Source organism: Lissotriton vulgaris, chromosome 4_1, assembly GCF_964263255.1.
Source record: "Lissotriton vulgaris chromosome 4_1, aLisVul1.2, whole genome shotgun sequence".
Lineage (NCBI taxonomy): Eukaryota > Metazoa > Chordata > Amphibia > Caudata > Salamandridae > Lissotriton > Lissotriton vulgaris.
The window spans coordinates 1,475,823,974-1,475,838,456 of NC_141691.1; the positions used below are offsets into that span (position 1 = coordinate 1,475,823,974).

The 14,483-nt window shown below is 47.2% G+C and overlaps 1 protein-coding gene across 1 annotated transcript in view; it reads right to left on the reverse strand.

The window, feature by feature from the left end:
- Positions 1 to 14,483, reverse strand: part of PRKDC (protein kinase, DNA-activated, catalytic subunit) — a 2,818,033-nt gene that overhangs the window by 2,391,549 nt on the left and 412,001 nt on the right. The window contains exon 22 of the mRNA XM_086965729.1: positions 39 to 145. Within this exon, the coding sequence (XP_086821855.1) occupies positions 39 to 145 (107 nt within the window). The remainder of the gene's footprint in view (positions 1 to 38; positions 146 to 14,483) is intronic.

Below are 14,483 nucleotides of genomic sequence, written 5' to 3' on the forward strand. Positions count from 1 at the left end.
TAATGGGCATTTTTAACAAAATTAAGTAGTTGGCTTACCACTGACAGGGTCTTTGTTTTTGTGATTTTTTTTATCAAATCTTTGCTAAATCCTTTCTGTGATGCCTTTGTGAGATACATAGCTTCCCAGGTATTGTGAGGTTCATCTAAGATGAAATAACACAAATTAAATGTTTTCCTTTGAAACAGAATAAACACACAATGCAATAGCAACTTGGACAATCATTTTGCACAGCAAGCTGAACAGAAGTATCGAATTTTTGTGAATGATTTACGTAATAACCCAAATAAGTGGTAAGTTAAAGTCAGAAACTTACTTCAGTGGAAGTATTTCTAGATTTTGATCTAATTTCGGTCTTATGGAACTCAGAAAGACTGCAACAGTCTTTTTCTAGGAGTAGACACATGCTTAAAATGTATACAGCCAAGATTTCACCAGGTAGAAATTTCTGCATACAACACTTTTTTATGCAAATATCATTAGTACATTTTACTTTTATTTTTGCTTCCCCAAGAAAAAGCAATTATCTGCCACTGACTGGAGTAAATTTGCCTGTTTTTTTTTATAAACACATTTTTATAGAGTTTAAGACCAGCAACGCCGGTGAAAAAAATGGAACATGGTATACACGGTACAGAATTGCAAGTAGTAAACAGTCCATATAAGGCAAGATATCCATCAATAATAAGACAAGCATTTGCAATGCAGTAGGTCTCGCATTTATGCAAGTTTGAGCTACTCACATTTCAAATAATGCCTTTTATTTTTGTTTTCATTTTTAAAACTTAAATAAAAGGCATACTCATTTACAATGCCAATAGCTTTAACTCACGTAAATGCGAGACCTATTGCATAGCAAATGCTTGTTCTCTCTTAGGAGGAAGGATTGCGATATAATCAGATTGCACTGTCATCAACTCATAGATGAAATATCTGACCTTCTAGCCAGCAAGGTGCAGCACAGCCAGAGTGCTGCGAGGCCATTGCCATGCCCTAGTAACACGACTTACTAGAAGGATTAGTTACTTACCTGTAATCCTAATTCTCTTCCAGGGGTAGCCTCATCAAAGTCATGAGCATTAGAATATTCCCGCCCCGGCGCAGGACCCCGGAAACATCATATCATATTATATATATATATATATATATATATATATATATATATATATCCCCAGTCTAAAAAGACTGAAAAGCTAACCTGCAGCTGAATGCAATAAACTGACACGGTGCCTTTAAGGCACCCATGACCCCCAGCTTCCCATCATGCCTCAGGGGTGACAGTTAGGTCAGTTGTTCGATGCGGAGACTGAAAAAAACATGAAACAATAGGTTAACAATATCTCCAAGTTAAAGCAGTACTTTGCCCGGGGAGGCGGGAGGGTTGCTTATGACTTTGATGAGGATACCCCTGGAAGAAAACTAGGATTACAGGTAAGTAACTAATCCTTCTCTTCCAGGGGATCCTCATCAATAGTCATAAGCATTAGAATAGAATAGCAAGCCTCAACTGCGGGGAAAGGATCAATAAAACAGTATATCATTCATAAGCCTAGACAAAACTAAGCTCGAACAGGCCGCAGGCTACCCAAATAGATTCCTCAAAGAGGCCTGACCTACTTGAGTATCAGTCCTGGAATCAGATTCTAGGCAGTAATGCCTTGTAAAGGTATGAACTGATCTCCAGATTGCAGCCATGCAAATCTCTGACATAGGGACATCATGTAGGAAAGCTAATATGGCCGCTTTCTCCCTAGTAGAGTGTGCCTTAGGTGTCAACAGTAAGGGCTTGCCCGCTAGCTGATAAGCCAATTTGATACAGGAGACGATCCATCTGGAGATGGATCGTTTGGGAGCTGGAAAACCCGTTCTCATGAAACCATAATTGACAAAAAGCTGATCCGTCTTCCTAATACTCTTAGTATTTTCCAAATAAAATTTAAGCACTCTTGAGATTTAAAGAATGCAGCGACCGCTCAGCCGGGGTCGCAAGGCTTGTAAAAAAGGATGGAAGAGAAATAGACTGATTAATATGAAAATCAGACACAACCTTTGGTAGAAAGGATGGATGAGTCCTTAATACTACTCTATTGTGGTGGAAAACAGTGTAAGGCTCTTTTGTACACAACACTTGGATTTCGCTTACTCTGCGCGCTGATGTGATAGCAACTAAGAACGCAGCCTTCCAAGATAAATGTTGTAACGTTGCTTTGTGGATGGGCTCAAAAGGAGCTCCCATCAACTTGGATAATACTAGGTTCAACTCCCAGGGAGGAGAAGGATTTCGAACAGGGGGGTAGACTTTCTTTAACCCCTGAAGGAAGTCCTTGACCACTTGCATCTGGAAGAAAGACTTTTGGTTTGGAGATTTCCTATACGCCACAATGGCTGACAAGTGCACTCTAATGGAAGCAAACTTCAAACCAGATGTTGCTAAGGAAAGAAGATATTGAAGAATAACATCCTCCTGCCATTTAATGGGGTCAAGATGATGCTCCCTACACCAAATATAGAACCTCTTCCACTTGAACGCGTATGACGCTCTTGTGGAGGGCCTCTTAGCTTCCCTTAAAATGCGCATACAATCAGGAGGCAAATTCAGATGTCCATACTGCAGGACTTCAGGAGCCATGCCGTCAAGTTCAGAGAGGGGAGGTTGGGATATAGAATCCTCCCGCTCATCTTGCTCAACAGGTCCGGCCTGCAAGGTATCTGTCTGTGTGGACACACAGACAGATGAAGAAGATCCGGGTACCACCACTGCCGTGGCCAGTCCGGAGCTATTAGGATCATCTCCATGTCCGATCTGAGGAGCTTGGAAACCACCTTCGGAATAAGAGACAGGGGAGGAAATGCGTAGGCAAATGTCCCTGACCAATCCATCAAGAGTGCATTCCCCTGCGTCCCTGGCCGGTGGAATCTGGACGCGAAGGCGTTGCATTTTCTGTTTTCGTTGTCTGCAAACAAGTCTATAGTTGGACGACCCCAGCAATGAAAAAGTTCTGCCACTACCTCGTCGTTGAGCACCCAGTCTGGTTGATCTTCGAAGTGCCTGCTGAGTGCGTCTGCCTTGATGTTTAGCTCGCCTGGAAGGTGCACTGCTACCAGCGAGCGGTTCCGAGCGAGAAGCCAGTGCTAGATCGCCTGGGACTCCAGAGAGAGAGGGCGTGATCGTGTGCCGCCTTGTTTGTTCAGATAGAACATGGTGGTCGTATTGTCTGTCTGCACCAAGACCGAGTTGGCTTTCATTGCAGGGAGAAAGGCTTTGAGAGCGAGATGCACCGCTCGGAGCTCCAGCATGTTGATGTGGTAGGTCTGTTCTTGAGCCGACCACCGACCTTGTATTTGAAGGCACCCCATGTGTGCCCCCCAGCCTTGAAAAGAAGCGTCCGTCACTATTGACTGAGTTGGGAGAGGATGGTGAAAAGGAACTCCCACCAACAGATTTTGAGGTTGAGTCCACCACTTGATGGAAATCTTTGATGCCTGGGAAAGACAGATACGGTCTTCCCAGCGTCCTGTCGGTTGGTCCCACTGGTCCTCCAGAGACTGTTGCAAAGGATGCATCCTCAGCCTGGCATGTGGTATGAGAAAGATGCAGTACGCCATGGAACCCAGCAGGGAGGATACCTGACGGACTGTTGGACTTCGGGTCTCAAGCAGAATCCTCACTTCTGCTGCATCGAAAAAAGTCTCTCCTCCGAAGGAAACGCTCTTCCCAAACTTGTGTCCAGAACGGAGCCTAGGTAGTGGATGGACTGGGTTGGCTGTTGGACTGACTTTTCCATGTTGACATGGAGGCCGAGATTGTGCAATTGTTGCAGGCAAAGGCGGAAGTCGCTCTCTATTTGAAGAGGAGATGGACCTTTTATGAGTCAGTCTTCTAGGTACGGATAGACTAAGAGCCCTTTTTTGTGAAGAAAAGCTGACAACACTGCCATGCATTTGGTGAAGACTTGCGGTGCTGATTTGAGCCCGAAGGGTAGCACCCTGTACTGGTAGTGTGTGTTGCCGACCACAAACCTCAGATACATGCGTTGATGCAGTGCAATTGGAATATGAAAGTATGTATCTTGTAGATCCACCGAACACATCCAATCGCCTTCCTGTAGATATGGACATATTTGGTGTAGAGCCAACAAGAGGAACTTCTCTTGGACTATGACCTTGTTTAGAAGACGAAGGTCTAGGATGGGATGGAACTTGTTCTCCTGATCCTTCTTGGGGACAAGAAAATATCTGGAGTAGACTCCCTTTCCTCTTTGCGAGGGAGATACTTCTTCTATAGGTTGTTTTTGAAGAAAAACCTTTACCTCTCTTCGGAGCAGATCTAACTGGTGAGGACGAGATTCGTTTGGAGGAATGTTCTTTGGGGGCGCACGGAAACGAAGCGAGTATCGATTGCGCAGTATATTCAGCACCCAACGATCTTTTGTGATGCTGCACCACTCTGCCAGATGTTGTGAAGCACTTCCTCCCACTGGAGTGGGCAACGGCGCCAGAGGAAGCCACTGCTCATGACTCCCCCCTCTCGTTGATGTAGAGGATTGCTGTTGTTGACCTCCTCTACCTCGGTTGGATTTTCCCCCTCGAAACGGGGTCTTGTCCTGATTCTCGTTTTGGGACCACTGAGGGGTTTGAACCCTCTGTTGAGCCCCTCTGCCCTTGTTGGTCTTAAAACGGCGCTTGAACTCCTTTTTCTTTTCCAAACTGACTGCTTTGACCGTTTCTTGCTCTGCTTTCATTCTACTCATCTCTTCGTCAGTGTGTTCACCGAAGAGAGAGGTACCAGAAAAAGGAAGGTTTAAGATGCGTTGTTGTGCATCGGGCTTGAGGCCTGTCAGGCGCAACCAAGACGACCTTCTGGCGCAAATTCCATGGTCATAAGAATGTGCCGCAAGGGCTGCGCCGTCCGCAGCCGTGCTAATCATCTGGTTCGCCACCAGACAGCCTTCTGTCATTGTCTCTTCAAAGTCCTTCTGGTCTTCTTTCGGCAGTTTGGACTTGAAATGCTCCATGGAGTCCCATAAAGCTCTATCATATCTACCCAACAGTGCAGCTGCACTGGAGACCTTCAGTGTACAAGAGGCAGAGTTGCATACCGTACGACCCCACGAGTCCTGTGATCTGCTGTACTTATCTGGAGGGACTGAGGAGGTAGCAGTGACTGAGTGTGTTTTTCGTGCTGCTGCTGCTATGCTCACTGAGTCTGCAGGAGGGGCAGTCTTGGCAAAGACCGGGTCAGAGGTAGCTGGCTTGTACTTTTTCTGGATGCGAGCCGGCACCGCTTTAATGGTCGCTGGAGCCTGGAATATGTCTTTGACAGGGTCCATAATCCCTGGAACCAATGGCAGCAGAGGACGTGAAGCAGACTTCTGGTGAAGTGCCTTCAAAAATCACTGTTGTAGTGACTTGTGGAATAGACAGTTCAATGTTTAGCTTCTGAGCTCCTCTTTGCAGGACATCATGGAAAGTTTTGATGTCATCAACTGGTGAGACCCTAGAGATAGGGCTATCCGAAAGTGAGGGAGAATAATCCCTCTTGGAAGATCAGGTAGAGGAGGTAGAAGAAGTCAATGGTGTCCTCCTACTCCTGTGATGAGCACTGTGCCTCCTATCAAGTGATCTTCCTGAACGTTCCTCCCTTCTGGGGGCACGAGATCTAGTAGGCCTCCTCACAGGCGATCTTTCAGCTTGCACTCTGTGCCTGGGAGGGCTGCGTCTGTACACTTCTCCAACTAGTCTCTGAAGCGGAGACCAGTGTATAGGACTGGCGTAATCTTGCTTCCGCCTCGTAGCCCCTGAATCACGCCAATGATCCAATGGCAGATTCCATCTAGGGGACAACCTCACTTCTGCAGAAGAAGGGGCTCGCAAAGGTAACTTGCGGGCAGGCTTCTAGACTTTGAGGCAGCTAGCCCAGAAAAAATGCGAGGATGAGTGGCGGGAGGCTGATTCCGTCACTAGAATCACCGATTCCCCTCTGGATCTCCCTGAAGCGGAGTTCCTCGACGTCGACCCAGCTTGCTCATGATGCCTCTACGTCGGGTGTTCTGATGTCGAATGTCTCGACGGTGCTAGGATCGGCGATGTCTTTACGTCGAACGGCGATGTGAAGCAGACGACGGAGCCCTCGACGCTGCTCGGGCGAGGGCGGAGCAGTCAATCTCGACGTCGAGTGTCTACGCGACGACGGCGGAAGGGTATTGGTCACCCTCGATGCAGAACGCCTACGAGACGTCGACGGAGATCTCCTCCTCGACGCCGATCGACGTCTGGTTGTCGACGGCGGAGGATTTTGGACTCTCTGCGACGGCAGAGGTGAGCCTCTCCTCGACGCCAAACGTCGTGAAAACGACGACGGCGGAGGATCTCTGCTCCTGAACGCCGATCGTCGCCAGGTTGACGACGGCAGAGGGGGTCACACTTCTCGACGCCGATCATCGCCTGGTTGACGACGGCGGAGGTGTGATGGTCCTAGACGCCGATCGTCACCGGGTTGCTGATGGCGGAGGGGTCTTGCTCCTCGACGCCGATCGTCGCAGAGTTGACAGTGGCGGAGGGTCTTGAATTCTAGACGTCGACAACGTACCTGAATCCCTTCTTCTCAACGGCGAGCCCGCCGCCGAAGGTCGTTTTTTAGATAAATGAACCACTGGTAGTTCTTTCCTCAGCGCCGAGCCCGACGCTGACGCTGAAGGGTGTGAAGACTTGTCCTTTGAAGGTGTTCTAGCCCTCTTGGAGCCCTTCTTTACTGGAGACCTTCCTCTGGATGACCTTTGGGCTAGGCCATAGATGTGAATCCTCTCCCTGTCCTCCAGAGTTCTTCCTGTCAGGGTTTTGCAGTGAGGACAGGCCTTTGGGTCATGTCCTTCAGGCAGACAAATAATACAGACTTCATGGCTGTCTTGGCCTTCCTGTTGCCACAAGGAGGGGAGTTTTCAAAAAGGGAAGGCATTTCAAAGTAGAAAATACCCACCAAACTGTCAATAAAAGACAGATTCTTACTTGACAAGGTGTAAAATTTCAAAGTGAGACAAAAAACTGTGAAAAGTGAAGTAAATTTCTGTCAGAAAAACAGAAAAGTGGAGCTGTGTTGCCAGGATCCTTCCTGAAAGAGCCGGAAAGAACAACTGACCTAACTGTCACCCCTGCGGCATGATGGGAAGCTGGGGGTCATGGGTGCCTTAAAGGCACGGTGTCAGTTTATTGCATTCAGCTGCAGGTTAGCTTTTCAGTCTTTTTAGATTGGGGATTTGCAATGCAGCCAGGGAGCTTCCTATGCTTTCAGTGTTTTATAAGAATTTCTAATGCTTTCTGAGCATTAAAACAAACTTTATTGTTGTTTCTCAGGTTTCTAATGCATGTTTTTTCATGTATGGTGGAAATTCATTACAGCATGATTCAGCTCTGGTGTTTAGTAGGCTGCTATTGCCATGAGTGATGTAATATGTGACGTCATCAGCAGTGCATTGCAGGCGCCCAAGTTATAGTGAGTCCAACTAACTATAACGTGGGAATTTCAATGGTTTTATGTCAGTAAAATTTCCAGATGGTTTTTTCAGTGAATTTAATAGGTTTTTTAAATGCTAATTCCTAACTATAACTGGTGTGAAACCTATGGTTTTTCCTGTGAATTTCATAGGTTTTGTAAATGCTAATTCCTAACTATATATAGTGCCTCAAACATATGTTTTTTTCAGTGAATTTCAAAGGTTTTTTAATAGCAAATTTCTATTTCTATCAAATATAATATTTTTTATAATGAATCCTATATTGTATATTTATGTAATACTATTTTTTTTAATGTATATTCTTCATTTATTTATTTTTTTGCCCTGGAGCCCTCCCGGTGCGCGTACCGGTATGCGCACCGGAAAGCGCAGTCTTGCGGTGCGCCCCGGTGCGAGTACCGGTGAGCGTCCCGTTTGCGCTATTGTCGCGAATGAAAACATAATCGTGACGTATCGCGTAGCCGCGTCCGCGTGATACGCACGGCGTAAGCGCACCCGGAAGCACCCGAGCGCATACGATATAAGCGCGAAATATAGTTAGTACAACTAACTATATAGAAGCAATTCCAATGCTTTTGTATGAGTGAAATGTCCAGCTAACTACAACACCCCTAAAACGTATAGTTTTTTGAGTGAATTTTAAAAGTTTTTAAAATGCTAATTCCTAACTATATAAGGCCTGAAACCTATGTTTTTTTCAGTGAATTTCAAAGGTTTTTTAAATGCTAATTCCTAACTATATAAGGCCTGAAACCTATGGTTTTTTTAAGTGAATTTGCAAGGTTTTTTAAATGCTAATTCCTAACTATATAATGTGAGAAGTTGGCCTTGTAGGAGAGTAGGGTCTGCAATCCTATGATCACCCCAGATTTTTGCTTTTTGCTTCACTGGTTTACGACTTCCCTGGCTGTGGGCCTGCTAATCAGACCCACAGCCTAGCTGTTCTCTCACTAAATTGACACGTGTACCTTAGGTGCATTTACCAATTGGTACTGGGCCACCTTATCAGACCCTGTAACTCAGGGCATAGGTGTACCCAGGGCCTACCAGGGGCTGCAGCATGTATTATGCCACCCCTGGCTGGCCGTCCAAATCTGACACAACTGGCTGCACGACAGCTGGGGCAAGGTGGTGTAATCACCCTTTGCTTTAGATATAGTATACCTATATCTAACCCTAAAATGGACACATATATTCCTATCAGTCACTCCTATGGCAGGCCTTGACAATCCTGAAGGCAGAGTGCTTGGAATTATGTGAGATGGTGCTCTGGCATGAGCTGAGCCCGTCTGCAGCTTGCGGAACCAAGTCCTAATAGCTGTTCCATGATAACGTGTACCATATACTCTTAAGTGCCTTATAATCCTCGCGGTTATTTGCCAACTTTGGTATCGCTTTATCAAAACATGTCGAGTAAGGTGTCATACGAATTGGAATACTAACCCCTCGCCAATTCTGGCGACGGGGTTAGCATTCAACCCTTCTAGAGGGACACGACATGTATGTAACTGTGAACCCCGGTTAAAGTTAACTCGAGCCTCAGCATCACAAAATGGATGCTGCCACCACAGACACAAGTCTGACCTCCTGCTGCTGGGAGTCCTTCCAGCGAGGAGAGCTTGGACAAAGGGTTTCCTGTCAGGGGCGGTGCTAGCACCATCCCAGACAGGGTTTTGTGTATCCCAGGTAGGCAGGGCTTTAGAGGAAGGTGACTGCAAGTGGCACCCCGGTGCTCACTGTGCATATGCCGGCTTGAACCAGTTCCAGGGGCACACCAGCCCCTGAACTGGGGAAAGTCCGGACGGGGAGAGGGGTGTAACCACCCCCCTTCCTGGTCCCACCCATGGGCAGGACCTAGTCGCGTACCAGCCCCATTTCTTAGAATAAAGGTAGGAGCGGGGACCCTTCCAGATTAGATCATCTTTGAATCCTGAAACTACTTTCTACGAAAGGAACTCAAGACTTCTTCTCAAGATTTCTCCCTTGTGACTAAGGAGTAGTCACCCTGCAGCAGCAGGGACCAACTAAGTATCTTGCGGTCTGCTGAAACGTCCTTCCTCCGGAACCAGACTGCCCAGCTCAACGAGACCCGGACTCCCTGCCCTCTTGGACCTCAACCTGCCTCTACAGCACAGCTGAGAACCGTGGGTGCGATGAGACCAGAGGACCCGGCGACCATCAGAACCAGCACAACACTGAACCAGCACGACCACCGAGGGACCCTCGAGTGGGTGCACTGGGGTAAGAGAAGCCCCAACCCCAAGCAGCACGAGCACCAAAGTCCAGCCCCCCAGCATCCACCAAATCTGCGTGGGGCCCTTTTTGCTCCTGGGTTGCTGCTACGTTGTCCGGTCACTTGCCCGTTGGCTAGTGACCCTCCAGACGACGTCCTACGTTTGTTTCACCGCTGGTCTAGCTCCTCTAGACTGGCCCTTGTCTCCTCCTGAAGGGGACCCTCCTCAGACCCTCCTGGTCCACTCAAGACGCCATTTTGTGTCGCCACGTGGGCTTGCCGTAGCCAAGGCTTGTTGCCTCCTTCACCGGATCCAGCATCGCCAGCAGCAGACATCCGACGTGGGACAGCTCGCAGACCTCCAGCCTGGTCGACATCAGCGCCCTGGTCCGTGCAGCAGCAGAATCCAGTGTCACCTCTTCGCCTGGCTGAGTGACCTCGTCCGGTGCCCTCCTAATCACTGGCTAGTGATTCAGAACTTGGTCCCCTCTGCTTACAGGTATCCTTCACTGATCCAGTCCTTGGATCAGCCCGGAACATCTTCACTGGTCGCCTGCCAGCAACTTCCACTTCAGGCTCCTGGTTCGTCAACGAGGATTCCCGACGACACTTGAACCCTATGCAGCCGCAGCCCCTGGGCTAGGTAAACCGAGTACCACGGTGCTCCAGCGTAGATCCACTCTCTAAGTGTCTAGATCCACTTTCGTTTTTGACCTACCTAGTCGGGTTCGCCCGAGAACACTAACTTTGCATTTACTAGCATCCATAGACTTTGTCCCGCATTACGCGTGAGAGTTCCCACTCTGCACACGACGTCCCTAGGCCTCCTGCTTCTAATCTAAGGGTTCAGCATTGTAGGCCCAGCGGTTCTAAAGCCTCTGAGAGTAGTACTTACCTGCTAGTAATTTCGCATTCCGCTTTTGTAGTATATGGTTTTTCGTGCCCCTCGGGCATCTGTTTAAATTGTGCGACTTTCAATATTTCTTTAAGAGTTTTGTATTGTGCTTAGCACCCTGTCCTCATAAAGAGTCCAGGGTTGTTGTGTTATAAATAAATATCCTTTTATTTTCATAAAAACTTGTGTGGTGTCCTTTCACTTGGTGTTCAAGGGGTATATGTGATGGTATAACAGCTGGCTTAACACGCCCTCTAGAGTTTAGCCTAAAGACTGCTCTTGTCCATGCTACTAGGATAGCTGGTCTATAAGGTTGACTTACAACCAATCATCAATAAGGGTCGTTTGGACTGATACATAGTGATCACTAGAATAGTGAGCACTGCATATCAGGCCAACTTCTCACAGGCCTGATATGCAGTGCTCACCATTCTAGTCAGGGAGCTAAGCACATAACAAAACTCTTAAGAAAATACTTTAAGTTGCACAATTTACACAAAAGCCCGAGGGGCACGAAAAACCATATACTACAAAAGTGGAATGCGAAATACTAGCAGGTAAGTAACAAGATCCAGAGGCTTCAGGATCGCTAGGACTACACTACTGAACCTTCAGGTTAGGAGCAGGAGGCCTAGGGAGATCGGGTGCAGAGTGTGCACTCTCACGCGGGACAAAGTCTATGGATGCTAGATTTCGTAAAGTTAGTGTTATCGGACGAATCAGATTAGGTAGAGCTGAAACGAAAAAGGATCTGGACACTTAGATAGTGAGCCTATGTTGGAGCACCGAAATGCTCAGGTTACCTAGCCCAGGGGCCGCGGCTGCATAGGGTTCAAAAGACGTCGGGAATCCTCGTTACAGTCTATGGAGCCTGAAAGAAGAAGTTGCTGGCAGGCGACCAGTGATGATGTCCGGAGTGATCCAAGCCTGGATCGATGATGGAGACGACCTGAAAGCAGAGGGGACTCAGTTCTTAATCACTAGCCAGTGATCAGATGGGCACCAGGATGGCACCGGGTGAAGTCACCTCGACCAGGTGAGTGGGCGACGCTGGGCTCTGCAGTCTCTCGGACCAGGAGGCGTTGTCGGCGACCAGGATGGAGGTGCAAGCTGTCCCACGAAGGTATCTGCTGTCGGCGATGCTGGACCCAGGATTGGGGCAACAACTCTTGGCAAATGCAAGCCCACGCGGTGGACTCAAAATGGCGTCTGGAGTGGACCAGGAGGGTCCGGGGTGCTCCTCTGTTGGAGGGGCTCTCACTATTCAATCACAGCCAAAAATCAAGGCAGGTTGAAGACGCTGTTTGTCGTTTTCAACACGGTACTTTTATTTATACCAGTTACTTTTATAGTTTATAGAATATTTGTCGTACACAACATATGATAGGCAGAAAAGACCTGTACGGAACGTCAATTTTTAAACAAAGTTTGAATTATTCATTACAACATATTGTCAAAATTCAACGTAGACCTGAATGTGGTCAACAGATAGAAACATTGAACATATGTGACAAAGTACATAGTGCAACAAATATTTACATCAGTGCAAGGTTTGATTAAAGCAAAAAAACTAGCAAAGGAAGGAAAGATTAGAAAAAAGGAGCGCGAAAGTGAATTCGAGACTCTATTTTGTCGTCAGCAATGGCTTGAATTTGAATTGTCCTTTTCTAATTCGCCGACGCGTTTCGAATCCAGAGATTAACTGTCGGGATTCTCATCAGGGCATAGTTAATCTATCTGTGAATTTAAACAAAAAGGGGGGGAAAGGTTTCAGTGTCATGATTTGGTGTAAAGGCAACACTCCTTGTATTGTGACAGTCAGCTATGACCTACCGCTATTTAGAAGAAGCTGATGTCAGCAAGTGAATGAAATGCAGACTTGAAAGTGGGTCCAAGTATGGGGCGCCTGCAATTAAAATGGACGGACATTTAGCACAAGATGGACATTTAAATACTAACACTTAGAAAACAAATCACCACTAAGCGTACCGTCATTGGTTTCAAAGTCGGTCAAAAAGCGGCTGCTTGTTGCGGGATGAGGGCTCCGCAGCGTGCTCGTAGTCAAGGAGGGGGCAGTGGCGCTGTGTACAAAAAAGTGATTATATATCGGTATTTGTACACTAAAGTCTGGGTCTTAAAACAGTTCTCTTCCGACATGCGGGAATTGTACCTTTTGCGTTTGCCGCTGTGTTGGTCCAAAGGGGATCCTGTTGCCTGAAGGGACGTCTTGGCGAAGCCGACGTATTAAAGTTTAGTGGACGGGCTCCATCTCCGCTACGGAAAAACGGAGTTGTTATTAGTCTACCGCATGCCTCAATCCTTAGGAGCGCGCTGGGTCACGGCGCTTTGCCGCGGGAGCATTGCTTACCTCGGTGTGATTCAGTTGACGGGTCGCAGCATTCTGTCTGGTTTCCCAAGATGGATGCTGCTGTGGTTGCTATGGCAATGAATCATTGAGGTGTAGCTTTGCATTATGGGATTTGTAGTTTGTGCAAATGTCATGTATTGAATTGGGAAAAGTCCATGTTACATTTAAAACTTACTGAGACGCGACCGAGTCGGTCGTTAGGAAAACAAGACACCATTGGATCAGAGTCTAGCGACTTCAGATAAAGTGTTGAGGCCCCTCTGCACACTGTTAAACTTCAGTATTAAGTAAGCTTCTGTTTTCAAAAGCGTCCTGTCTACATCCACATTGCTTTGTGCCGGGCGTAGTGTGTACAACACTGTCCATTTGAGATGATTAGCGTCATGGCTGGCGTTTATGAAGTGTTCCACCATGGGAGCAGTCATGATTTTATTCTTGATCCTGGATCGGTGTTGGCAAATGCGTGTGTTCACTTGTTGTGTGGTTTTGCCAATATAAATTAGATCGCAGGGGCACTGGACCAGGTACACGACATTTTTGGTCTTACAATTTGAAAAGTCTGAGTGCTTCCATCTGGCAGTTCCATGTTGGAATTCGTCACCCTCGATAGTGTTAGGGCATACAACACAAGTGCCGCACTTGTGATGCCCTGTGATAGGTTTAAGGTTCCATTGGCTCAGAAGGTCACTTTTCTTTTTTGGTAAAGTGACGTCCGCCCTCATGATATGTTGGCCAACATTTTGATTCCTCTTGTAGGCAAACAGAGGATTAGATAGTGGGCAGTCTAAATTCGCCAATAAGTGCCAATTGCTCAGCACTGTTTTTCTCAATTTGTGGGTGTCTGGTCCAAAGGTGGTGACACAGACCAACCGGTCAAGTGTGGGTTTGGGCCGTACTTGCAGTAGAGTTTCGCGGGGGGGTGAAGCGTGCTCTTGTTAGGTTGTGCTTGAGTAATTTTTTAGGGTACCCCCTCTCCTGCATTTCTTGGCAAAACGTCTCGGCATGAGACGTGAAGTCCCTCAGGTTCGAACAGTTCCTCCTAATGCGCAACAATTGCCCATATGGAAGGTTGGATTTCAAGTTCCTGGGATGAGCACTCTTATGGTGCAAAATAGTATTTCTGTCTGTATCCTTTTTATGGAGAGAGGATTTCAATACTCCATTGATGTTGATGATTTCCACGTCAAGGAAAGTCATCCTTTCGTTGCTTTGTGCCATCGAGAATTTGATGTCAGCATGCCGGTTATTAAGCCAGTCATGAAAAGCTACAAGGTCTGTCTGGCTCCCCTGCCACAGGAGCCAGACGTCATCTATGTAGCGGAGCCATTGTAAGATGTGCTGTTTGAAGGGGTTATTGCTGTCAATGAACATCTGTTCGTACTGTGCCATGTACAGCACGGCCATTTCTGGGGCATAAGGGCACCCCATCGCGGTGCCCTTGACCTGCATGAAGAACTCCCCATTAAATGAAAAGTA